At 34.6% G+C, this 27,942-nt stretch overlaps 1 protein-coding gene across 2 annotated transcripts; it reads right to left on the bottom strand.

The window, feature by feature from the left end:
* Positions 1-207: 207 nt before the first annotated feature.
* On the bottom strand, positions 208-27,942 carry LOC128990539 (DNA-directed RNA polymerase, mitochondrial-like). 2 transcript variants are annotated; one of them, XM_054412945.1, is made up of 24 exons: positions 27,748-27,942; positions 26,838-26,963; positions 25,984-26,602; positions 25,351-25,471; positions 24,387-24,521; positions 23,593-23,748; positions 21,875-22,039; positions 20,885-21,043; positions 20,178-20,345; positions 19,086-19,174; positions 18,349-18,517; positions 18,028-18,146; positions 16,243-16,458; positions 14,542-14,662; positions 12,391-12,612; positions 11,315-11,476; positions 10,045-10,158; positions 9,239-9,487; positions 8,502-8,661; positions 7,013-7,119; positions 6,473-6,648; positions 4,695-4,866; positions 4,162-4,253; positions 208-1,893 (listed from the first exon to the last, which is right to left on the bottom strand). In XM_054412945.1, exons 1-24 carry the CDS (start codon positions 27,860-27,862, stop codon positions 1,764-1,766), a joined length of 4,062 nt encoding a protein of 1,353 aa, XP_054268920.1. In that variant the 5' UTR covers positions 27,863-27,942; the 3' UTR covers positions 208-1,763. The 2 variants fall into 2 exon arrangements, with proteins under 2 accessions (XP_054268920.1, XP_054268921.1); XM_054412946.1 differs by lacking the exon at positions 26,838-26,963.

Genomic DNA, 27,942 nt, shown 5'->3' with positions numbered 1-27,942 from the left:
GTCCAAATCCTGGTTTTGTTACTACCTAACGTCAATCTTTTGTTAAATGGAATCATAGGTAGCTCAATGACAAATAACATCTGGGTCTAGTAACGATCTCACTTGGAATTGAACCAGCGACCTTCAGAAATTCACTCAGCTACGCAGACAATTTATTGTGAAAAGTGGTTGATACAAGAAACAAACTGGTAAATTTTACAACAAATGTATTTCATATTTACACAGAATATAAAGCTAATGTGACTAAAAAATCACTAATAATACTATATTATGTACAATTTAATATTTTACAAGATATAAATCGCATCAACAAGCAATGAACTAAAACGGTGAACATGCAGTGTACTTTAGTACCTACATTATTGGCAATTTATAGTAATAAAGTAGTGATTATAATTAACTGATAATTATTTGCTGGATTTTATAAATTTTCTTTGCATTAAAAGTTCAAAAAGAAAACTCATTTCTTAATACCGTATTCAAAAACCAAGAGACAAATTTCATCATTTTATTTGTAATAAAAGAAACACACATATTGCGTACTATACATTGTTTCTGATAAATAAAAAATCTGTAAAAAATACCAGTTAACAATAAGGCACAACAGTAGGTAACACAACTTTTTCTTCTTTAATGTGTTTTTCGAAAAACAATTTGGTCTTTTTTTATGAAAGGGTGACTTACAAAATTAAGTATGTTGTATGTAGGTATGTATAATACAGTATTGTAAGAGTTAGTCACATATTATGAATAAAATGATATTCCCAGCTATGATTTGGAACGAAATTGAAAAAAAAAAAACACATCTAATGAAGATGCATAGAAATATTCCAAACACTGACAAAATGTTTAGTTTTGCTCTTGCAGGATTGACTTAAATTACTAAATATTAAAATTAATGGACTATAGTCTCTATTGAAAAATAACAATTAAAGGTGGCCATAACTATCAAACTATCAGCTTCTGTCGAAGTACATTAAACTATTACCTTTCATTATTACACCATACAGAATCATAAGAAGAATCTATCATACATTGCAGGAAAAGACCTTACCATAAGGTATGACATGGAAAATAACTAAAGAACAATGCAATTAAATGTCCTAATAGCCATTTACATGTGTAATGTACATTGTGAAAGTCTTAATGTCCATTTGATCTGCAGAATAGATTATCAGAATTTAGAACATATCAAGTGACTAGAATCAGAACCATTTCACATTTATGGTAACTTATCATAAAAAAAAGTAGGCACCGCTTCAGTAATTTAGTATACTAAAATATTCTAACAACATTGACTTTGGAAATTTGATCAATTTTTTCATTGCTTACACTGAACAATTTGTGTTTAATTTAGAACCAAAGTATGATTCTAGTAAGCTTTTAACATTCGTCTCGTAGCAAATTTTGAAGTTAATTTCATCCAAGATAAGTGAGTTGTTGTTTATTTTTTTTCTAAACGATTACATCCGCAACACAAACATAAAGTGTGTCACAGGCCAGCACAAATCTATTCTATTAATTTCTCAAATGTACTTAATATATGCCAAGTGATGAAATTCTGCAAAATACCTAAACTTAAATAACTGAGATCACTGAAAACCATCAACTAGTTATAACAATCAATACTTGTAACTATAATCCCAAACTTTTGGTATGTTTGAATCCTCAGAGCAAAACAATTTTGTAGTGTAATAAAATGATCCAACAAATTGGTATTGCACTACGACTTAAAGATTTAAACTACCTATTTTATCACAGATTTAACTAAAGAAGTAAATAGAATCCAAGACATTTTCCAGGACAAAAGTTCCTTTCTGAGGCACCTGAGCTAAAACATCATGAAGTTTTTGCTTGGTCTGCGATGATGGGTTGTTTGGTTCATTTCTCTCTCTAAAACATAAAAAACTGTCATTAATTTTATCAAGCTTCTCTCATTTTTTGTAAGCGATTGCTATGTTCTTTTATTAAATCGTAAACCATATACAGGGTGTCACAAAAAAGTGTGATGGGCTATACAGGACCTAATTCTACATGCAAAAATAAGTCAAAAATGAAGAATAAAATTTTTTGGATTTCGGCTTAGTTTAGCCGTAATCCGCCATTTTGTTTTTTGGGGAAAATATTTATTATTTCAAAATCCCTTTGAGATATTTTTACGAAACTTGGCAAAATTGTTTACACTATAGTAAGTAACATTTATAAAAAAAAATATTATTTTAACTTTCCAAATTTAAAAATGGCGGCCGTTTGAATTTTTTAATGCCAAATTTCATGAAAACCGGTACCTAAATCAAAATTTTGTAAGACACAAAAGTTTTAGTATTTATTATGACAAATCCAACAAAACAAAAATGAATAAAATCGGTTCATAAATAAAGAAGCTGTGTTTATTTTAGTAATTTAGACTGAAATTACTTAATACGTTACATAAATTATTACATTACATTTAATACATTTTAATATTAATAATTTCAGTCTAAATTACTAAAATAAACACAGATTCTTTATTTATGAACCGATTTTATTCATTTTTGTTTTGTTGGATTTGTCATAATAAATACTAAAACTTTTGTGTCTTACAAAATTTTGATTTAGGTACCGGTTTTCATGAAATTTGGCATTAAAAAATTCAAACGGCCGCCATTTTTAAATTTGGAAAGTTAAAATAATAATTTTTTTGTAAATGTTACTTACTATAGTGTAAACAATTTTGCCAAGTTTCGTAAAAATATCTCAAAGGGATTTTGAAATAATAAATATTTTCCCCAAAAAACAAAATGGCGGATTACGGCTAAACTAAGCCGAAATCCAAAAAGATTTATTCTTCATTTTTGACTTATTTTTGCATGTAGAATTAGGTCCTGTATAGCCCATCACACTTTTTTGTGACACCCTGTAGAATAAATTTAAGAAATAGAAATGTTGACAGATTAAGGAGGAATTGGAGCAAACAGTTAGAAGATTAAATTATAAAACGTTTCTTCTTATAATTTCAGTGATGACAAATAGTTTATGTAAATGTCTCCAAATTACCGTTAAGTGTCTGAAGGTAAATTATTTTACTTGTATGTCACATTGCTAAGGTTTTAGTCCTTATCAAAGTTTCTAAGATCTACTTAAGGTTTGGTTGACAAGAAAGGAAAGGACAATGAAAAAAAAAACACAGGCAAATTCTGTCACTACGGCTACACTTCACTCGACTTAGATAAGAAATTGCTAGGAACAATTATTTTCTGGATTTTGCGCATGCAAGAAGTCAAACAATTACTAACCAACCGCACATAGCATCTAACCAGAAAATTCCTGTTCAAAGTTAGCATAGAAATTTTTTACCTTTGTAGTCCAAGTGTCTCTAGCTAAAAGCTAGACAGAAAGGTCATGATACAGGGTAAAATTTAATGCTACGGAAATAAAATGAGGATTCAATGTTCTTTAAAGGATTCACCAGATTCTGTTAGTATTTTGGCGTAACAAGTCCTTCCGTCGTGTGTTGTGTCCTGATTAGTGTTTCACCTTCAATTTGATAAGACCAAAAGGAATCTCCACAAACTATTAAATTATTTTTCTTTCTGTGTCCTCATTAAATATTTTATTCAAAACACGGTTAAATCCCCAAAATTCTCAAAGTTTTTCAAGTTTTTCTTTTACTTTATTTTCCAATAATCCATCACTTATTTTTTTGTTTTTTTTTTATTTTGCTTAAAAGCATTTGGAACAGGAAACATTTCTTTATTTATAACAGGTTACGTACCTTGACGTCCACAATTCCTCTGTCGAACTTCTGTTGACTAGTTTCGACTACTAAGTAGTCATTTTCGAAACAGAACGTTGTATCCCGAGCTTCTTATATTGTGTAACTTTGGTGCGTCAATGGGACAATATGCTGTATGTTAGAACTATGACAATGATGTATTGGATTCACATCACAGTGTTAATACTAACTGTTATAGGTTTACTAGTTTCTGAGTGAAAAAGCTCTGCATTTGTCATCTGCTACCTTTCACACAAAGGCCCTGGAATCTTAATGAATGGGCTGATGCAAGATCAAGAGAGGACACCCATATCTTTGAAGCAATCTAAAAAATTAGCCTCCTTATCTTTAAACTTAACACAAGGCACATTTTCAACAATCTAGTAAGATATTACAAAGCTGTTTACCTTTGGTCATAGCCATACTTGTTGAGCATAAACTCGGAGAGTTCTTCCAGTATCGGCTCGGAATGAAGAGCAACAAACTGTTCCCGACATATCTATTGGATAAGGGAACATCTATTAAATGTAGAACTAAAAAAAAATAGAAGAGTTTTAAACCTAACACCATCTTAAAATTACTAAACGATTTAAAATAACGTTAAGTGTTTAAAGTGTAAGTTTTGCAAAAAGATAATGAATACTTAAATGTTTGTACGCTAATGACATTTTTAACATTTAGGTCTGAATCCTGAATGGTCTAATAGTTCTAGTTTTGTAAGCCTGCTATCTTACGTCAAACTTTTTCAGATAGCATCAACAATGGTTAGGCCAGTGTAGAACTAATGAATAGTTGCCCAACACATGATAAATATAACTACTATTTTTGGTTGGGTTAAAATTTACTATAGAAGTACAGCGCATAATGTTTTTGAAGGAATAAATTAGAACCATCAATCATTGTTGATAAAGCCGATACTGTTATTTTGATGGCGTATTACCCTATTCATGACGTTGACAGTGCTTGCGTGTGTCCAGTAGCAGTCGTGGACGGAGACAAACGTTATCCCTCTCTGCTCACTGAATATTGACGTCAGCATCATATGACAGGAGTCCAGCGAGTGGATGAAGTTGGGTGGAAAAGCATTCTTTTGTTTCATCACGTTTGGACGTCTGAAAATATGGAATATATAAATGGTGCTTTGTAATGGTTTACTACGGCAATACTTCTAGCAAGTTTATGATCAAATCAAAATCAAATATTTATTGACACAAAAATAAACATTACATAAAATTCTTACAGCAACTGGTGTCTCGTAATTTTTTTTTTTTTAAGAGGTTGGCGGCCTCTTTTAACCTTGCATTTGCCCATCCACATAGACTAACTGCCCGTGCGTGGATCGTATCCAGCAAAGCAAGGGGTGAGCCGGTACAGTAAAAGGTGAACTGTACTAATAAAATGTTTGTGGCAGTGACCAGGACCCGAACCACGACATTGCTGCTTTGGGCTTTGAAATCCGTGACGCTACCGACTGAGCCACCGATTCACCCATTTCCATTAAAGGAAACCAGCGGATCAAACGTGCGGGATCAAAATCCATGCTACTACCAGCCAACGAGGTGTCAGATACTTCGGCATCAGGAATAAGACAGGGATCTCCATCGTCTTCGTCACTAACTCTGACACTGTCTAGGCACCCCACTTGGCCAGCACAGTCTTAACCCATGCCCATTCTTATCACCTTCATCCCAATCGTCACCAATCATCCATACCCAGAAACATATCCGTGGTGAGAGTGGGAACGTACAAGGGGTCTCTATCCACCGTCTTCCCGCAGCTTCTCCTGCTAACCGGAACGAACACTTGACCCTCGACCGTGTCCCATCTGCCATCCTCAGAGGAGCGGGTTTCTTAAAAGGCTCTACCCCCTGACGTTGAATATGGTCGGCAACTCCTCGCCCAACCAAGCTAGCGACGGACCCAGTGTCCAGTAATGCCTTAATGCTGCCCATCAGCACAACTTCAACAAAGGGCCTTGACTCCGAAATCAGCCGTTCTCCATCTACTTTACCAACCAAGCTGTTTAGTTTTCCGAGCCACTTGGACCACCACTCTTACGAGGTGGTTCGTTTTGGGTGGCCTTTCCCAGTTGACCTCCTGATGTCTGAGCTGGCCTGCCGTATCCCGGTTGACATCCCCAATGGTTCACTGTCAAACCGGGTTTGCCACATCCATAACAGGAGACGGTCCTCGGCTTAACCCATTCTCGGACAAAGTGACCAGTCACCTAAAATATTTTGCCTTCCCTTTGGACCCTCAGACATATCTGCTGTCGCGGGCTGTTGATCACGGACTCGAGTCAACTTCAAAGCTAACCCGCCGCCTAAGCAAATCGGCTTCCGGAGATGGTCTCTCGAAAATCCGCTTTTCGACCACAGCAGTTTCAGAGTGATTCTCCACCTTCTATTTACCCACATAGGCGGCTGCCAAAACCAGCGCTACGTTGGGTAAAGGTGGAGGTCGGAAGGCTGCCTTCTCTGGCAAAACTAGCCTGACTACTGAAACTATGTAGTCTGATTGCTGATTAATAGTAGATAAACTGTGTATTGCCAACATATTTTACCGTTACAAGAATTAAATTGTTGAACAAGCAACAATTTCTTATATTCAGATTACTTTTTGAAAAGATAAATTGTTTATTTTAACCTCATATAACGTTGAAAAATATGCATTCTAAATATTCAAAATATGTTTGAATTGAAAAGCCAAAATACTCACTCAAACATGTCGATAGGAAAGTATTCCTGCAGATGTCCAAACTTGTTGACACCCATGTCATGTATCTTGGTGTGTCTAGTGTAGTATTGCACTACAGGCAGTCCTAGAGGTGTTACATACTCCATGTTCTGACCACAGATCTGGGAAACTAGCCTGGCGCACTCTGTGAACCAGTCCTGTAACATCATATCATATTACTAATACAGTAGCATCTGTAAAATAGCATCACTGAGAAACTAGTCTGGCACACTCTGTAAACAAACCAACAAAATCAAATTGCTGATTGACAAACTAATGTTGAAGAACATCAGACTAAATTTAAGCCTTCCTGAGATTTCTGATCGAATTTATTTGTCAATACTCATCTTTAAAATATTTTTAGGACTGTACAAACACTCCACAAACAGAATAAATAAAAAAATTAAAATTGTTATAAAAAATGATTACCTGCAAGTTTCTCAGCTTCTGTAAATGAGTTATAGGTATTGAGTTGTTTTTCAGGTGATATAAGTTTAAAAACTGTTCATATTACATATTTACCTGTATTTCCCTCGTAGAATTGAACATTTCCCTGAGACTTTCAAACGTCTTGATGACTAAGTAAGTAGAAGCAGGCCACACAAAGGCCTTGGGAAATGATTCAATATCTGAAATTTAAAGTCAATCATGAAATAGGAAAGTAATTTAGTTCAAAACTATTTCATATTAACTCATATGTCATTTTCATTATGTTTGGACAATTTTATATTTTACAATTCCAAAAATACTTAATCATATTTTATGATTTTAGGAAAAAGCATTTAGCTTGGATTGAATAAATATATAGGATGGAGAGGACACGGCTAACTCACCTGATAAAAGGTTGCAGACGAGTCAAAGAACACATAAAACACACACATAATAATACTTGATATTTCGCCTCTTTCAGAGGCTTCTTCAGAAGTAGGCCTAGATGGTAGTTACAAGAACAACAGTTTAAAATAGGATGACACAGTTTGAATTCAAAATGTCTGACAGGTTGTCCAACTGACACTACACAAAGCACTAAATACAGGCACATTGCAATATTGTATTTACATGTAATATGTATATTGAAAAGCAAATTAGTTTTGTCCATGAAAATAAATACTTAAGAGTTAGCTGTGAGGGTGAGGATATAAGGATAATTATCTAATGTTGAGGTTAGGTGGGCTTCTGGAGTTGGTCACAAACTGGTAAGCTAATTCCCATCTTCTGAGCATTGAACTATTGCATTGGTTCTTTGGCAATGATTTTAGAGCTTTTATGGTGAAACCGTCATCAAATAGAAGTTTGTGGGATAAGGCATGTTGTGCAACTGGTTTTTCTTTGCTAGTTTTAACATCATGTCGATGGCCGTTCGGGTACCTTACTGGCTAAATCTTAGTTTTTATATATTAGAAAGCTTGAAAATTTACCTGTCTGTGTATTAAGTTTGTAATAATTGTAACAGATGTTATGTGCAATAAACAATTGTCATTTGTCATTGGTAATTTGGCAGGATTTAAACCCCAAACCTCAGGAACTGAAGTCCCCCGCTCTTAACACTAGACCAGCTCGCTCCCCACTTAGCCTAAATATGCTCATGTAGTAAATAAATTATTTAAATACTTCTATAACTCTTTTATATATTTCCATAAATTGATTTTTTATATACTTCTGCAATTTTTCATCCTCCAAAGAATATTTTTATGGGTTGCAACAAAGAACTAGAACAATTCCGGTTTTCCGGGACGTTTGGTCACCTAGTCGTGGTCAATGACTAGTGGTTGATAAAACACACACATCTCAATGTGATCCTGTCCAAACTATGATGGGAACTGAAACAGTATTCTGTGAGTGACTGATGAGAACAATACCAAGAGTGTCCAAGAACTACCTTCAACCTACACAGCCTCTCCTGAGTACTATGAGAGTCCTTACTCACAGGAGCTCAGTCCTTACTCTGCCACACCCTGTATGTTTGAATTTTGATAAGGGAAAAAATGTACAGCAAAATGTAGAGTAATACCTTTAAGTTGCTTAGCGATTTGAAGTCTTGCTCCAAAACGAGTTACTCCGTAAACCGTTGTCATAACAGTTTGTTTGATGACTTTCCGACGGACGAAACCATCCAACTCCTTGGCCACAACTACCCCTGCTGCAGCGTCCTTCGCTCTCTCCCGTTCTACCTGTGTGGTAAAGACTATATATTGAAATGCTATATACTATATCCTTTATACAGGAGCTCTACGGGATTACACATGACCTGTATTATTCCATATGCCTGTATTATCTTGATGATAAGTCAAGTGTAATTGGTTTTCAAAAGTTTTACTACCCTAAACTATTTTGACTATTTTTACTATGTAGGCTAGGCTATCTGGACAAATTTAAGGTGTGACTGAATTTCAGGTGAGATGACTATTACGTATCTTAAAATCTAATTTTGTCTCGCTACCCGAAATTTCGTCATACATATATGAAATAACTATCCCAAGTTGACCTAAGCAAATTTGCATTCAAAGGAGTTTGAGGCAGCCAACGGATTACCAGACGAGTAAATGACAAAAACAAATTACTAATCCGAAGCTTTCTGGTAGTTATCTTATTGTGTTACTGGGACCGCAGCTGTGACTAGCAGCAACAAGTTATACAAGGTACCAAACAGAAAGTAAAAAAACCCTGGTGTGACATTTCTGCTCGCAGATGAGTGTTGATATGTCTGGACAAAGGTATTTTGTAAACGGCAATTATAGTCCTAGTTACCAAGGCGGCTACGCAGCCGTACACGTCCTGAGGTAGCTCCTGAGGCATGAGGTTGACACTGCAGGCGCCAGCCTCGTCCCGGCCCAGGGCTGCGTAGTGCTGCAGACCATTGCAGCTGCCGTCCTGGTGTACAGGGAAGTGACTGACGTAATGCTGCGGACCTTCTGGGTGACGCACGGCTGCAGCGATGTCTAAACAACTAGCGAGAGTTTGCCACGGACATTCTGACTCCATCCACCACTTGCTGCCCTGCACACACACAAAACAAACACTGGAGATGGTAACTGTTAGTAACAGTAAGTACAATAAGAAAGGAATTATTCTCATTCTTTGGACGGTATTGAAATCTCAAATAACCAGAAAATAGAAATAAGAATGTCCATAGGATCAATGAAAAAACTGTGGAACAATTAAACTAATCTCGATGGATTAAAGAAATAAAAGAAAATATGCCTACAAAGAGGGAAAAACTAAAAATAGCATAACTGTGACCACCAAACAAGTTATTAATTTCTAGGGGGAAATTTTACATTAACACATATAAAACTGTCTTGTAAAACATATAAAACGAAAGTTGGTTACATAATCATTGAAATAACTTTACACAAGTTATAAGAAAATGTCTAAAATAAACTTTTAAAAATGGTATAATATACAATCACAGCTACAAAGAACATTCACTTTAGGGAGATTAACTACTTGCTAGTATACTCGAGAACAAAATTGCAAAAGATTATCTATTGAATAAAAAACACTACGTATTAAAAATACAATTATCACATTACAAGAGATAATACACAACTTACAGTCAAAGGTTTGTCGGCCGAGTCTAGTATTTCTGGCATCAGAGTTTCTGCGTATTCCAGTCTAGCCTGGATTGACTCTCGCTTTTTGGTCCCAAGAAGGTTTACTAGGTGAATCTAAAACAAAGGTATTCTTTATTTAGCCTCAAGACATATTACATACCTACACTTGTTCAAGAATGTGAATGGGTATAATTTTGCTAGAGGTGCTGATAGTGATTTACTCAACGATCACGTAAAGATAGTTTTTAAGACAAAGTAGAAATCGACGAGTGTATTTACGATTAAACCTTTCAATAAACCTTTCTGCAACTGATAGTTACCAAATCGTTTAGTTCACCTTCGACAAATGAATATGAATTGTTCGTTAAGCAGATAAGTTGGTGTTTCAAGCATTGCAATTTTACTTTTTTCTCTGAATCCTTGAACCCCATTGGTCTATTACTTTACCACAACAGTGCAGTAAAAGTAAATATTGTGGTTAAGTGATTTTTTTTTCAATTCTAAAAACTGAAAAGGCTAGTTTGTAAAACTGTATCCGGTAAAATATATTTACAGCCTAATTTTGTTATGTTGTGCATGGTAAACTGTGTCAATTCATATTTAGCAGTAAATACTAATAATAACCAAATATGCCTTAAGATGTTTAGTTTTTCTGAAACAGAAAGGACTAAATTATACTCTAGGGCATTTGGACCTAAAATAACGCTAACATCTAAACTAACAGCATAACTGATAGCTAGGCTGTACATTTTTAAAGTTAATAGATTTAAAAAGTATTATCATTAAAAAGTGTATATAACATTTGTAGACTAATTTTATCAAGGTAAACATTTCATTATTTAAAGAATGGGAAACATACAGATTTCAAATAATTCAATTCGTCAAATATATGTTATCCTGATAAAAACTCTTTCAACCAAATGAATGGGTTCGCAGTCATCCCTGTATGGGAAAGATATAATCCAGAAAAAATTATATTTACTTTCCTTAAAAAAAAACTAAAAAACTTTACACCCTACACACTAATTAAAATGGCTCACTATCACGGACTCCATTTTCAACAAAGTGAGAAGTAGCTTAATCAATTAGGTTCATGTTTTCTCCTAAAATAGTACTAAAAGACAATCTTTCTTACAGAAAAAAACAAATAAATTAGTAAACTTAGATTATTAGCAAAGCAAAATTTCTTTAATGTCTTGTACGATAACTTTTATCAAACTAGTTGCTTCCCCAGATAAGCTTTAATGGGAACGCACCAAACCCTTCTTACCTTGAGCCAGTCCAGACCCTGCGGACCCAGTGGTTTGCCCTGAGCGAAGCACAACAGAGACCGAGACATGTCAGCGCCAAGGTGGTTGAGGTGGGGCGGCACCGGGTACACTCTCCCTCGGAAATCCATGTTGTGCGGCAACCAGAATATCTTGTCCCTGAACTGTCAACAAACATAACTTCCATTCATCAACAATTAAGATGGAGCATAACTGGGCATGTTTAAAGCAAATAAAAGTAAAAGGTGGAAAAGAGAGAAATGTTTAAGATCAAGTGTTTATTGAAAAGCACAACAGTCAAAAACACGCCGTCAAGTGATTTTTTTCTACCTCGTTTCTTGTTGCTGACATAACTGATGGGTCATAAACAGTTGCTATGGCTTACACGAACAAGTTTATTTTATCCTAATTAAAACTCCTTCAACCAAATAAATTGGCTACAACAATATTTTCCAATAACAGTTGAAATATTGTCTCCAAAGATCCATTTTTTTGTTTTTATAAATCAGTGCCACACACGGTAAAATTTGATTTTGTTTGTCTTTTTAGTAACTACAATACTCAAGATTTTTTTTAAACAAACCCTTTTTATGCATAGGAAAAACTCCCGTCCCATAGTGGAAATTAGGTTTGCTGTAGCGGGGGTATTTTAATTTATTAATTAAACCAGCCTATTGGGCCTAAAATATTTGGCAAACTAATAAATTAAATATTTTTTAAGAGGATTGCAGGCTTACCTTAATAGGAGAGAGTCGACCCTAGTACAAGAAACACTAAACTTAAGAATATTTTGGCCAACATAATGTCCAACATCTCTCTGCCCAATTCAAACCTTCCTTGATTTAAAATGCTGTTACAGTAGTGACAACTGAGAATGAAATATTCTAATGTTTGTGTATGTATAATGTTTTTGTTTTTTGTGCCATGGACTCTTTTCCACTCAGGTAAGCCTATTATCCTACAAAACAAAGCATTAAAACCCTTGTGCTCTTTGTTACATTCATAATAACACAAAATAGTTAAACAATATTTGAATATTTACAGAAGCTAGACACTGTATAGCCGAGTTAAGACTCACGTGGTTGGCCAGGGATAGTTTATACAAGGCATCACACCACAGACTGTACATCTCTGATCGTTGCCTTCGCAGGGTGATGCGATGTCTGTACGCCTCATACCTCTCCTGTTTATTCATGTCTGCTGTGATCGGCTCTGCCACGGGGCACAGGTAAGACGGAGCAGGTATTTCCAGCTTGGCGGAGCCTCCATTGTTGAACACCTCGATCACAGTGTCCAACACCTTATAAACATTGACACAACTGAGCATATTTTAACCCAAATATGAATAAAGACAGAGAATGAATCATAGTGAGATGTAGATTTGATTCTGACAAAGACCAGCTGTTCATTTAGCCAACACCCTCAAGGACAGCTGAGTCCGAATCAGCCAAAAAAGCGTCTGGCTTTTTTAAGCATATAACTGGCAACCTTTTGACTCTAAGATGCTTAATATCGGCTTTGAATGTAGAACATATCAGAACAATATCAGCTTCTTTGACAGTTCCTATGAGATACAATTTTTTTATGAAGCTATGTAATAATAGGGGGGATCAAAATTGTTAAGAGGAATTATTTGTTAACGTTGGATGAGTAGGCTGGAAGTGTTGTAAAACAATAATTTACCTACGACCGTTTTTTAAAGTAGCCATTTCAGTTCAGTTCTTAGAATTGAAAAGTTTCACTTAACAGCTGTTTACTTTCATAACAGCATAGTTTCATTTCATAACAGCATAGTTTTTCTCATAACAACACGGATAATGGACCAATGAGATTCAAGGATTGAGAGAATAGAAGTAAAACTGTAATGCTCTGAACGTCAACTAATCAGCTGATCAGCTGATCAATTGACAATTTTAATTGTTGATCCATCTTGTTCCTGTTGATACTCGCGTAATTTTAACATAAGTTGGTGGTTAAAGGAAGGTAGATTAAACTAAATAAAAAATTTCAGTTTTAGTGAAAGTGAAGTTGACGAGATGGAAATGAGAGCACAAACTGTTTGTGCTAATCTTTTGCCACCAAAATCGAAACAAAGGTATGACATTACATACCAGCAATTCATTAAATGGGCGAAACAAAATCAGATTGATAAATGAAAATGTGCTTCTGGTTTATTTTGAAAACCTCTTAACCATTGTTTCACCCAACTCGTTGTGGACCACATATTCGATGCTGAGATCTAACTGTAAATTAACTGTTTCACTATATTATTCAGTTGTCCAAATAAATATGCAATATTTCCCTAATTAATTGTACCTGATACAGTATTTATGGTAAGAATGCTGCTAACAGAACCTATTGCCTGAAAATAGTAACGTATTATTAACCGAATTTACAAACACGTAAATACATGAAATCAGCTGATTATACAATAAGTCGTTGCATCACTTTCAGTGGCAATGCCAATCAACGAAAACATAACCTCTCTAAGAAGTTATGAGTAATGATTGTTAGTAATATAAATCCAGATTGTTAGTAATTAAAAAAACAGTTGTAGGTAAAGTAGTGCACGCAACTCGCGTTAATAGTCTTTACGACACTCGTAGAAGTTTTTAAGGCACTCGCCTTCTACTCGTGTTGTAAAGACTAACTTAACGCAATCGTTGCGAAAACTTCTATTGTCGTTGTGCTTAAACCTACAGGTGTAGATGATTCTTGGTTTAAGGCCTCTATACTAAATGTAGGGGACAGTTTTGGGAGTTGCTTGTTGTATTGAAGAACAGAGTCCTGTTGGAAGAGCCGATAAACCAAGAATTTTGGCATTTGGTTTAGGAAAGGCAGTCTTTAAGATTTCAAAATTAGGATTTAGGGCCTAGATGATTTTTATAAATTGAGATTTTCACTTGGTCTATAATTCAGAACATCTGTGCTGGTTAGTCAGCATTTTGGTGTATATTTTCCTTTTGTGTTCATTTCATTAGATTTAACAAGATTCCTTAACAGAGTTTTAAGTTCTCCTCACCTACATCACCCCCGTAACTGTGGATTTTAAACCTCCGCTGCAGTGTTTACACACATCATAACTTCATAACTGATCATGGGGTTGTAAAATAAACATTTCTGATACATCCCTGACCAAGGCTATCAAAATTATACCTTCGTCGACCAAAGACATGGAACTGCAAAATCTCTAAACATCGACAACAGAATATGTCTATGAACTGTTTACCGGTTTGTTAACCCTCCAAGGTATGGAGCCGAGCTGATTGAGAGAGTCCAGGGGGGGAAACAGCTGTTGTGCAGACGCCTCCTTCAGCTTCTGTCTTTGCTGCAGAGCTTGGCCCGGGAGTCTACAACATATGAAAAGATACTTTAATACTTTTAACTAAAATGGTGACCATGTGAAGGTAGGTATTTTAAGCCAAGTATGAATGGAGATGAGTATAGGATGAGTGGAGGGATCTTGTAATCTTGTTACTGACTAAGACCGACATGTTCCTTAGACAGGACTGTTAATTAATAGCCCATACAGCCAATGACAACTAAGGGACCTACAGTTTATAAAGTGGAATCCAAACCACATTTTTGTGTTGTTATTTACAAATTGGTCTAATTGAGCGGAGCGAGCGAAGCGAGCGTAGCTCTTTGGGATCAACTTCAATGCAACAAATAAAGCAACATCACTCAATAACGGCATAACACATTTCAGCTAAACTTAACAAGATTACTTAGACTAATAGTGAGATGGTTAATAAACAAACAAATTTCAATTAGATAATGCTAATGCAATTTAAAACGAACTTAAAATTTCCAAATTTTAACATTAGGCTTATGGGACTAAAGTAGCCATATGAAAGTTTTTTGTTTACAAGAAAAATGTAAACAAGAGAATCATAAGGTATTTATGAACTTTCTAGACTTTTCTTTTAAACGTTTTTAAACCATGAACCTATTTGTGTTTCCAGCTGATTAGAAACAGCCAATGTAAGAAATCAGGATTTAATAAGCAATATATTGAACCGAATCGAAATCGATATTTAATCCGATAATACATCACAGGTATATTATGTTGAATTACATCGACGGTGCAGTAAGTTATTACACTTATTAATAAAACGCAGATTGAAAACTGATCTAATTTAGGCATGTGGGGAAGGTAGGTCGGGGTTTATGAGTATTCGTGACTACATTGTGTTTTGAAGTAAGGTTAGATTAGGAAGGTAAAGTGCAGGTTTTAGGTAATTGATCGAGTTGTTTATTTGTGTTGCACCAAATTAACTGATAATATTTTCCTGGTCAAAACTACCATAATGTACTTTTGGAAGAGGTATCTGAATAACAAGATGTAGTAAAAACAAATCTGAATTATTATAATTTTAAACAATAAAACCAGCATTAGTACATCTATTGACTTTTTTACATTTAGTTACTTATACAAATATCAAATTACGTTTGTTCCGCTCAACTGGCTTTCACCTCTCTGAAAGCAACCCTAGTTATCAGGATAGTACTGCGGATTGTATTAGTGCAACATAAACACAGATTACTTGACAACGTGTACACAGAAAACTTTGAACTTGCTGTAAATTTCAAACCTTTGATTTAGAAAATTTTCCTACAAAAACCCCAAGATATATAATTCTAACAAAAACACTGAAATACATCTGTAAAAGTACAAATTAAAAACTTTTCATCTTTTATTTCCACACTGATAACTTCTGTTTATTTATTGTTTTGCCACATAGTTTAGTGTGACTTGTGTAAGACAGTCAGGTTGTTGCTGTATCTCCAGATAGCAGTCCAACCCCTAAAATCTTTCTAGATAGCCAGGAAACTAATCAGTTTAGAGACTCTAAGAATCGATAACTATAGGCCTACAAGATGCAGGATATCGTGCATGACCTTGAATCAAAAGCGAACTGATTCGTACCTGATAATGTCAGTTTTGGCTGTAAGGTAACCTCCAAACTTGTGGTTCACCCACGGCAGTGGTGGTGACAACATCGGCACTTGAGTTATGTCAAACATTATGTGTTCCTCAGCAGCAGACCGAAACAGCTTAGAGATCACCGGGTGAGGTTTGATTTCTTCCACTTTCTTCACTCCTTGATGCCGATACACTCTGTAGAAGGCTGGTAACTTGTGCCTTCAACATTTATAGAGTAAATGCTTACTTAGGCATATTCAATCATCAGGCATCACCCTAAAGCCTTGAGGCCATTAGGTAGGCAGGTTACTTGCCTCTACTGTTCAAGTAACCTGACGCAGGTCATCCACCCACTAGCTACATGTAAACACGGATTAAGAATGTGCCTCCTAGGCAGCATATGCAGGCAATCGTTCACTGAGGATGGGATATGTTTATATATTAGCAATGCATTATCCTAGTAATCAATTTATTTAATGGTGCTCAGTAAACCAGCATTTTCAGTTACCTTGCACTAATGATGTCCTGAACTAGCTGGATTAGCCAGTATTTACTGTTAATCTAAAGGTTTTACCCTGAAAAATTATATTGGATACACAGAGTTGTAAGAATCGCATGCTTATTTGAATGAGAAAAAGTACATTCTGGCATTGGAAATAATAATTAGCACATGCTTAGAGTGTATATATTTAGCTGTCACTGAAAACTTCAACAACCAAGGTAGAATTTAATAGTTGCAAAATAAAATAAAAGTTTTAATGCTGACTCAAAAGATTTGTCATATGAGTGTTGCCAATTTGTGCATGTGCCCACAGTGAACTACTAAATTCAGACTGATTATTTTGACGACCAATCCAAATTTTGAAAATTAAAATATTCCAAGTGAAATTTTAAGAAAGAATAGTAGCAAACAACTGTTGCTGCCACACTGTGTCAACATTTTAGAGCAATTCTCTCATGACACAGTTATACTTATGGTACTACAACTCACAATAATTAGTTGGCCTATCAGTTCCACAATAACCCATAATAACAATAATAACAATAACCATAATAACCCGGGCATGAAAATTCACTACCTTAAGAATTCTAGAGGTGAACCTAAATCAGTAAAATAGAGTGTCTACGGCCATCAGAATGCTGAAAATTACACATAAATTGATGTCTCAGAACCAACAAGTGGTTGGTTAAAGGTTTCTGCATTTAGTTAATCAATTTAACAGTTAATTTAAAAATTATATTTACTTTGACTGAGTAATACTCAAATAAATCGAGGGTAAATATGGTTTGAGGCATAAAGAAAGACAGGATTAATCACCATACAAATTATTCTCCTTATAGGCTATATCAAAGATAAGAGTTGTTTAATACTTAATACTTTTTAATGAAATGGCAACCATACAAAGTAGGTATTTTAAGCCAAGTATGAATGGAGATGAGTTTAGGACGAGTGGCGCGATCTTGTAGTCTTGTTAGTGACTAAGGCCGACATTCCTTAGACACAGCTGTTAATTAATAGCCCAAACAGCTAATGGCAACTAAGGGACCTACAGTTTATAGTGGAATCCGAACCACATTTTTGCCTTGGTATATACGAATTAGTCTAATTTTCAGGATAGTACTGCAGATAGTCGTAGTACGGTAATCACTCGTGTTAATCCACAAGCCATTAGGCACAATGACTCAAATTTCAAATACAGCTTTAATATTGTTGAGTTTGTCAATGATCCAATTATTGTTATTCTACAGTATTGAGTATTAAAATCCAACTGTAAAATGGACACTTACTCTTTGTTGTTTTTGTTGAGAATATTGACATCAATTTTGACATCTCCCACAATGATGTTGTAAAGGAATTTTCCGATCCCCAGCAAGGCAGTATTAGGCCAAAAGCCATTGCCAATGGACTAGGACAAAACACTTCATTAGGCCAAAACTAAACTACAGTACTCTCATTTACAAAGCTGTGAGTGAAGTTTCAATCTACTATATATTTTTCACTAATATAAACTGTATACACAATTTTAAATTGTATAGGACAGAACCTAACATACTACATACACATGTTGATTATATAGGAAACAATCTCACAGAGGTATGTAAACTTACTATCGTGGGGCCTTTTTGATGTTCATGTACCAGTTGTAGCCACTCCTGTCGACCGTTCAAACTTCTGCCATCCCTTGTTGAAGGGTCTAAATACCAATCGAGGTATTTGTCATACAGCAACTTTGTCTTATCAATGATCCCCTGGTTTTTCTTAAATTTGAACACGTATCTGAAACATAAGGGAGTTATTTGAAAATTGTAAATTCAAGATCTTGCTTCAGCTCTTCTTTTAAGTCTCCAACTTTTAATACTTTGCGTAACTAATTTTCTGTTAACACCTTAACTGCTCTATTTTCTTTACAGTAAACCCATCAAAACCATGAAGCGTATTAAATAATTGGAAACAAAAACATCAATAATTTCTCAAAAAAACCTCAACATACCACTATTGTTGATTAATTTTAAGCATTGAAATAATTTTAAACCAGAGACTACGCAGTAGGTAGTTAGGAAAAAATCGATCGGGCGATTGAATTGGGTTTGGGGGGGGGGTTCATTAAGTTGGTAAGTGATCAACAGTGTTGAATTTAAATTTGAAGTAAAATCGTAAGAGAAGCTCCAACAAAAAATAATAAATTAACATTGTGAATTAATCATAGTTATGAACACCTATTTAGTTGAGATGCCTAAAACTAAAGAAAGTTCTTTGTTACAACTTCTGTTAATAGTAAGCACTTTTTTTCTGCTTCAAATGTACTGACTTGATAGTTTTAACATAGTTTGTAGCATGTCCTCACCTATTTCTCACTTCTTCCCCCAGATCTCTGTACAGCATGTAAGTAGAGGGACTGAAGGTTTCTGATCCCTCTGCCAAACGGGTTATTTCCTAAAACAAATTGGTATACAATGTTTGAATGTTACAAAATCATCACCATAGGCTAAGAATTCAACTGATCTTCTTATTCATCACATCATAATATATAAAATTAAAACAAGTTCAAAATTTAACTCAAAATGTTTTTTAATCGGAAATGCATTTTACTCTTTTGAAGAGTTGTACGGTTTAAATGATGTGAATGCTGATCCTACATAACTGTCAATTTCACAACTGAACAATTCAATGCAATGTACTGAGTTAGATTAAGGAACTGTGACGCTATTTATTGTATTGCTGTACATGAAACAAATAAAGAAGTTTTGAATTGAATTGATGAAATCAAAATTGTTTCTATTGGGTAGTCTTTGGGTCTTAAACCCGTTGGAGTCCCACACTACAGGCCTGCCACATGTGTGCGTAAATGCATTTTCAAACCTCTTCCTAAAAAAAATCTGTTCGGATGGTTGCCTGAGGAAGACTCACACATTCGCAGTGCTAAGCATAGGCAGGCATGCAATCATAATAAATCACTAAGTGTTAACCTAGAGAGAGCTATTTGGCTCTTACAGCTGTTTCCTTTATGGTTACTTTATTAATTTTGCAGAAATAATGTGAGGTAGTACAATTTTTAAATGCCAACATTTTTTTCTGACTTTAATTAGTACAAATGAGGGTCATATTTCAAGGTGTCTGATTGAAGTGGAATCTAAAGTATAGATTAGCTGGATGTAATCTTAATGTGTACACATGGGAGCGAGCTGGTCTAGTGGTAGAGCATGGTAATTTGGTCCCAAGTTTACATTCTGCCAATCACCAATAGGCCTAGATTTTATCTAAGTAATAATGGCACGAACCTCTAGGCCTAGCCTGAGAAACGTGTAAAAAGATTCTGAACTAGAACCTAGGGCCATACGAGTATTAAGGTGGGGCAGAAAAAGTGTATAGCCTACATACATTGTTGATTTTACTGATCTGATTTGATTAACTAGAAACAAATTTATTGAAAACTTACATTCAACATTATCTCCACGTAGCTATCCCGATGTAGCACTTTCATGTAGGGAAGTAAACTGACACTGTGTCGAGATCTCTTACCCATTTCCAAAACAGCAAAATCTCTGTCAAAACCTTGCCTCAGATCATTCACCCATGATGTTCTCATCGTTTCTAGTTTTTGTCGCTGAAATAATGAATCAGTCTTAAAGTTTGTAATAGAAACAAATATGCAAATGTTTACATGCTATGTTGTATTCTTAATGTTACTGTGACTGTTTGGTAAAAAAGTTTCGGTAATGTATTGATGTATCATATCTCCAAGGATGGCAGTGTAGCGTAGGTAGTACAAATTTATTTATTTATAGTTGTAAACAAACAGCACTGAATTACAAACGCCAATTCAAAAGTGAAATGATCACATTTAACATTTTATCAAATACAGTGCCAGTGACCAGTTTAAGAGGAAATTCATTTGTTTTTTGTTTTTTTTTTGGTTCGAAACTGGCCCCAGCTGTCTTTGATTATTGGGCTTTTAATAAACGATTCTGACTAATGAAACAGCTGATCAGTAACAAAGATACATTGATCATCTCTACATTCAAATTTTTTAAATGGCATCGGTATCACGAATCAATTTATCAGGTTTCAGTATCGGTATCGAGAATTCATAAATTTTGTATTGACACATTCTGTCAAAAAGGAAATAACAAAAACAGTACTTACATAAACCTTCAAGTTTTCTTCTGATTCAAGTCTTTTTTCAATGGATTTTACTTTAATTTTGTGGGCAAATTCATTGTTGAACTGTTCTTTTGCAAATGATTGTAAGTCCTCCTTGCTAAACATACCCTCCACTTGTGATTGAAGGTGAGGATTCTTCCCCTGAAACATAATAAGTATAATAGGTTACAAACATTGTTTAAAAAGGCCTTCTTATGCATGGGTTACCTGATAACAGAGTTATGCCCATGTTGTATCCTAATGGCTTTCCTGAATGTGTCCATGAAAGAAAGGCAGTGTATGTAATAGTCCTTATAGGTATGGAACTTTTTGCCATAGGCCCTATGGAAAATAAATTCTAATGAAAATGTCTGGTAATGCCCTCATAATATTAAACTTCTTAATCTAGATTATCTATTTGTCAAATAACCTAAATGAATGGTTCAAACAAATATTATCCTCCAAATCAATAAATTTCCAACATTTGCACTAAAAGTAAAAAGTTTCTAAAGACAGATTAAATAGGATTATAATAAATAAAATGTGTGTTCCAGCATTATTCGACATATTTAAACTTATACAGTCAACATTTAAAGACAGTAAATATAAAATATGTTAGGCATACATCGATTTGACCAGTCACATCATTCATCGTCAGGCACAATCGGAGACTGAAAAAATACAATTGGTGTCCTTGCTTAGATATGATTGGTGGCTGAAAGTTTCCTAAACGAACTCTGATAATTTCTGGTGAAATTAAAGTTGATTTGTTCATTTATAACTCAGTCTCTTTTCTTTTCACAATTAATTGTCTTTATAAGTATACAGTTCTACCCAAGCATTCATTACAATTCATTTTATAAATATCTTGCGCATAAGCAAGTCATCTTGGAATCTCAACTGACTTCACTGTTCTTTGTTTTACTTGAGCTAAAACAAATTCCATGAAAACTGCGATAAAAAAAATTTCAGGTGTAAAATGTCTTAGCCTACCTGTAGATCATTGATGTCCTGAAGTAGCGCACACGAGTAGCAGATAGAGGGAGGAGGGACGACGGGTTTAAATCCAGGGTCCACTTCTTGAATGGCTTTCAATATTACTTCCCTCTGGTTTCCAAGGAAGGTGCAGTTTACAAAAATGTCATTTAACTGGTATCTCTGCAAAAAATATAATGGATTGGGTAATAATCAGATAGCTTTATTGTCGTTGACGATTTTACGTATAACATTTGTTAAGATAATACAAAAAAAAAATATATTTACAAAATCAAAACTAATAGGGGTGTTTAACTTCCCATAGCCACTAATGAGATTTAGACTCAGTGTTGCCAGGTGTAGGATAATTATCGTATTTGTACGATTATTTTGCTCCTTCCCTATAAAAAATAATTTTGTAAAATTGTACGATAATTTTGACGTTGTGTACGATTTTTTGTCATAATGTACGATTATTTTTTGGGGGCTAGAAAATAAACTATTTCATATTGATTATTATACATTTAAACATGTTTCCCACTTTTAATATATGGAAAAACGGTAACATCACTTCGTTGCTGTTCGATCTGGCAACCTTGCAAAGGCATCAGCTGTGTTAGAGAGGGCCCATTTGCTACCAACTTAAGTGTTTATAGGAGAATTTTGAGAGAAGTTGGCCGCCATTTGTACTAGGGGTAGATTACGTTGTACCTTCAATTAATTATTGTACTCAGTACATTTTCAGTAGGGGAATGAAATAAAGCAATGAGCTGGTTGATTTTTCCAGTTGAGAACCAAAATACCATAATTTTACAGCGTTTCAATTTTTTTCTAGCAGAGATGCAGATTCCGTGTGTGTGTGATAGTGTGCTGCCTCCGGAAGAATTTATATTTTTCATTTTTCTAGCTCAGTGGTAGGCTGGTAGAGCAAAAACGGTGGGCAGCAGAGACAAATAGAGTAAAATTTCGGCCATTCAATCATCGACTTGCTTGTTTTACATTATAATAATTTATTATAAAAGAAAATTGTGTGTACGATAATTTTGCCCCAAAAACGATAATTTTGGACTGCTTGTACGATAATTTACGCCGGCGAATCTGGCACAGGGTGTTCACAAAAAAATTGTCATTCATTTCCATGACTATCCATGACCATTTACCATTGACTTCCATGACTCACGAACTTTACACGCAAATTATAATATAACATACACATACAAATAATACTGCCTGGACATGTTATTTTGCAGAAAATACTGAAATATGTAATAACAGATAACAATGGAGTAAAATAGGTACAACAATGAACTAAAACAAACCGAAAACTCATAAAATAATACAACTGTAATAAATTGAATTGTCGAACATTTGTGAAAAATCCTGAAAAATGCTACAACAGTCCGGGTTACGGCTGACTAGAACATTGAATGGTCCCCTCAAATCCATCCATAATTGGAAATTTCCATGACTTTCCATGACTTCTTGCCTATTTCCCTGACTTTCAATGACCAAAATTTTTTTCTATGACTTTCCATGACTATCCCTGACTTTCCAGAATGTGGACACCCTGTGGCAACACTGTTTAGACTTAACCCTGCTGATGTTACTACTAGAGAAATCACACTCGTGCAATTTATTTTTAAAAACACTTCTCAATTTATCAGATTATTATTATTTAATTTTATTTACTCTAAGATCTAGGTTTAAAAAATAGCAAATAAAATATTTCATCTCACCTTTTCTTGTAGCGCTTCTATGATTTCTGGCACATGCTCTCTGTATTTCTCTGATTTTGCGGCACACTCAAGTTTAATAGCATACATATTCAAAGTCGGCTTCAATCCACATTGTACGGATATGTTCCAAACCTCATTCAATTTGTTGAAGTAAGCCTGTTGGAGATCAAAACAAGTTCAAAAAATTTATTTTGCAAATTTATCACAAAAATTAATTTACTAATACGAAATTGTAGAAAGGCATTTGAGTTCGGCTAGCTTGCCTGAGCATATTAGTCAAGAGGGGTTGATGTGTGCAAAACATGTGTAAAGGAGAGAAGAATTTATTCCTGGGACACCCAAAAAGAAGAAAACCACTAGGTAGATCAAGAATTAGATGAAGGACAAAGTCCAAAAGGTCTTTAATTGACTAGGGACTAAACTTTAAACTGCAGAAGGTACAGCAGAATCTAAAGGCATTGTCGGAGGGCCAAACTCTCACTGAAGTTTCAATCCAAGGAGGTGATGAAGTAGGAGTGATTTTTTTGTATACATTGTAACTAGATTTAACTAAGAGTTTGTTATAGCTGATGCCAATTAGGATAACTAATTGCACCTATTATATATTCACTCAATTAATGACTGGATATCATGAAATTTTTAGCGAGTTTATATCAAAAATGAATTAAAAGTAGGTCCTAACAACATTATGGATTACCAAAAACTCCTATTATTGATGCGTTCTGCTAAACGTTGCTAACACAAACACAAATTTAGACTACTTTGGTCTCATTGATGCAGTTGTATTTATTTACCTTTGACGCAAACCCTTGCATCAAAACTTCAAAAATCCTTATGTCTGTGATTTTTGGGTGTTTCTGAGAAATCCGGCTGCGATGCTTGTAGTAATGGAGAGTGGCCAGACCTCGGGCTAAGTAGTTGCAGCTGACCTGAGAAAACATTTTAGTTTGCTAAAAAGAACACAATGTAAGAGGCATATTACTTTACAAAGGAGTGAAACAAAACTAGAGGGCAACAGACCGAAAGGATTCACTTTCCTTAAAAACCTTATTGCATGATATTGTTTGATTGCAAACGTTGTATTGTTTAACAAACACTCAACTAAAAAAAGGTTTGTGATTCCTTGTTTAAGTTTACTATTAGGCAATATCACTATCATTTGTGTGCATCTTAATTCAATAAATGTCGAACTCTTAGTGTAAATCATGACCTTAACTCAACCTCTTTTTAAAATACCCCAGCCGCGGCAAACCTGCAAACCGCATTGAATATCAATTCGTCTGATTGGATTGTACTATAAAATATTTTTATAAGCAAGACATATTTATTCCCCATTTAAATAACATTAGTATTTAACGAGTGCTTAGGTTTGCTGCTACGAGTAAGGTAAAAAGCGGTTTTTTTACCAAATGTTAATAGTATAGGATGAAATAAATTTAATGAATTTGCCAAATTATATCAACACCGGTAATTTATAAACAAGTAGACTACAAATGTTTTCTTTTTCTCCATAACAATAACATGTAAATTAACATAGTACGCCTGAAGTTTTTTGTAATTTTCTCCATTAGGCTACCTTTAACTGTACAACAGCACTTCAATATACAAAATTACTTATTTTTTTAAGCTCTACATGGTGGTTTCAATTAAAATTTGGCATTTCAGTGTTTTAAGGGATAAACAAATTTTTTTAAATTTGGAAAATGTCAAAACCCCGTTCGTATCACTCGATTTTCCTGGATTATTTAGGATACTTACACAAAGTTTCAAGTACGAGAGAAGAGTAGTATTAAATGCTTGCTCTCTTGCTTTTTTCTCGAGCAGTGAAAACTTCTCTTTGGCAAGTTTTTCTTTGGTAACAGCCAATGAAGGTTTTTTCCTGGAATATCAGGTGCTGTGTTAAATATTTGTGTATGTACTTTGAATTTTAACAGTTAGTTTTAAAAAGGTCACTATAAGGTAGCCTATGCAAGAAATTAGTATCAGGCAAAATGGCAGTACAAAATGTTCACAAGACAATGTTCAGAAGAAAGTATTAGAATCCATTACTTTTTCTGAGTAGTAGACTGAGTTTCATGAGTTCTACGGATCGATGTCTGTCTGTATGCGTTTGTGTGTTTTAATCCAAAAAGCCATAGCCTAATAGAAATATTTTAATGGGATGACGTAATTTCATTGGTGATAAAGGTAGGCTACACTTCTTCTCATATCATGACATAACATAAAGTGTAATAGCAAATTTATGTGGATTGAAAAGAAGGCTACGGGTTTTTATCAAATGGCCATTGACACCTTAGAGCTATTTGTGTTATATTTGCTGACTGACAAGCTGCTGTAATGTACTCTAATAAAATAAAATAAAATAATAATATGCTAGGCCTTAAATCAAACCTTTTTTCTTGCTTGAGAGTTGACGACAGGATGCAGTTTTCAGGCGTATCAGATCCTATGTTCTCCAGATCCTCGTTATGAAGCTCGTGATCATATTCTTCTGCGAGGTCTTGTGTAACAAAGTTCGATGGAGGTACAGAGAGGCTACCAGCTTCTATGGGATCATTAAAAGAATCAAGGTGTTCATGCAATTCCTTCTCTAATTCCTTCACAACAACATCGTTTTTTTTACGAACATGGTTGGTAATTGTTGATTGATTTTTTGGCAAGTCATCTTTTGAGGGATATTTTTGACAGTCATCTCTTTTTTGGGTTAGGCCTATAACAGTTCCTGTCGTAGGAACTTCAGGAGCTTTCATGGATACACTTAAACTGGAATTCAAATTTTCATCAGATGAATTAATTATCGATCCAAGTGGGATACTACAAATAGGCGTTGCATTGTTGCCTTTGTCACTTGCTTGATCTTTGAGTGCCGGTAGATGTTTATTTTTTATTTTGTGCAAATGGTCCAACTCAATACCTGGACTTTTTGCAATTCTTGAAACATCACCGGGTTTTAGTTTTCTTACGGATGCTCTGGTTTCACTGACAACAGCTTTTGAACAATCGCCATAAACTGAAAATAATAATAAAAGTGTAAATTAAAGAGGATGAAAATCATGCATAAATTGCACAGCTAAGTTAATTGAAATAAATCTAACAAATCTTTATCTTTATGTTAGAAGATAAAAATAAGTTAAAGCAGGTTTTATATTAGAAGCATAGGCATGCGTTTCCCGAATGACAACCAATGAGCTAGCAAATTTATGACCTATTTTTAAGACAAATAATATGTCAAATTTTTGACTAACCTTCTAAAAGTTCTGTAAAATAACGTTTATTTTTTTGGAAACGTTTCCTCTTGACCCTTTCTTTGTTGCATCTTAAATCAGCGTCAGTATTTTGGTACCTTGCAAACTGAGTATTTGTTGTTTTACCTATGAAAGTACAAATTATCAAAATGTTTGGTTGTATGCATGGTAAAGTGAACCATGAACGTACATATGCAAACACAAACAATGAAGGGAAAATCCAAAACTTTTTACCAATACCGAGCTCCCAGCTTAGGGCCTAATTGAGATGATAGGAGCTTCCTATATTTGTTGTAGCCTATTTATTTAATCAGCAAACTCCACATTAAAAATAATGCAGCTGAACTGTAAGTCAAAGAAGCAGACAAAGAAAGTGTAAGTTAAGTGATTTTTTTCACTCCTATAACAAACCATAAGCCTATCTTAACCTAGGCTACAGATGAATTACGGATTATATCCATCATTCAAGTTTATGTGAAGAATGGAGTAGGCATTGCTAGTTGTTTGGATAGTCTTGTTTAAGTTTGATATTGAGTTAGGCTGATGTCATTTTAGTAAGGTGAATGGTCCAAAATTCTTAACATTAACTGGTCTACGCTAATTGATATTAGCGTAGCCCAATTAAGAAACTGTACCCCTAATAGCTGGTTTACTTGAATTTATCAATAGTTTATTCATACAGTAGGCTTACTTGGGAGATAGGATGTAATAACACCAAAGATTGTAGACAATAAATAAATTATATATAAAACGTTTACAGTCTTAGCCAATGGTTAAAATTGGAACTCAAGAATACAGTCTTTACCAGGAGCCTTACCAGTCCATAAGAGACACGAATAACAATAACTATGTGACAAATATGTAACAATGAAAAATATAATTTTTCTCATAGTGCATGCTCTCTACTTACATTGAAGGTTATGGGTTGCCGTCACATCGTTGATTCTACAAAAAGCACACAATTTCGTGGAAATCGTTTGGGGTCGAGAAATTCGGAAACTAGGAAACTTCACAATACGATACATTTAATTATATTTTAAGACCGATTTATATTAAAACAAAGACAAAGTCTGGTCAAAAATATTTAGGTTACATTATCACTATA

This window comes from Macrosteles quadrilineatus, unplaced genomic scaffold, assembly GCF_028750875.1.
Source record: "Macrosteles quadrilineatus isolate MER2022 unplaced genomic scaffold, UCM_ALF_1.0 Scaffold_3__2_contigs__length_128488019, whole genome shotgun sequence".
Lineage (NCBI taxonomy): Eukaryota > Metazoa > Arthropoda > Insecta > Hemiptera > Cicadellidae > Macrosteles > Macrosteles quadrilineatus.
The sequence above is the reverse complement of the archived record's forward strand: the minus strand, read 5'-3'. Positions and strand labels throughout refer to the sequence as shown.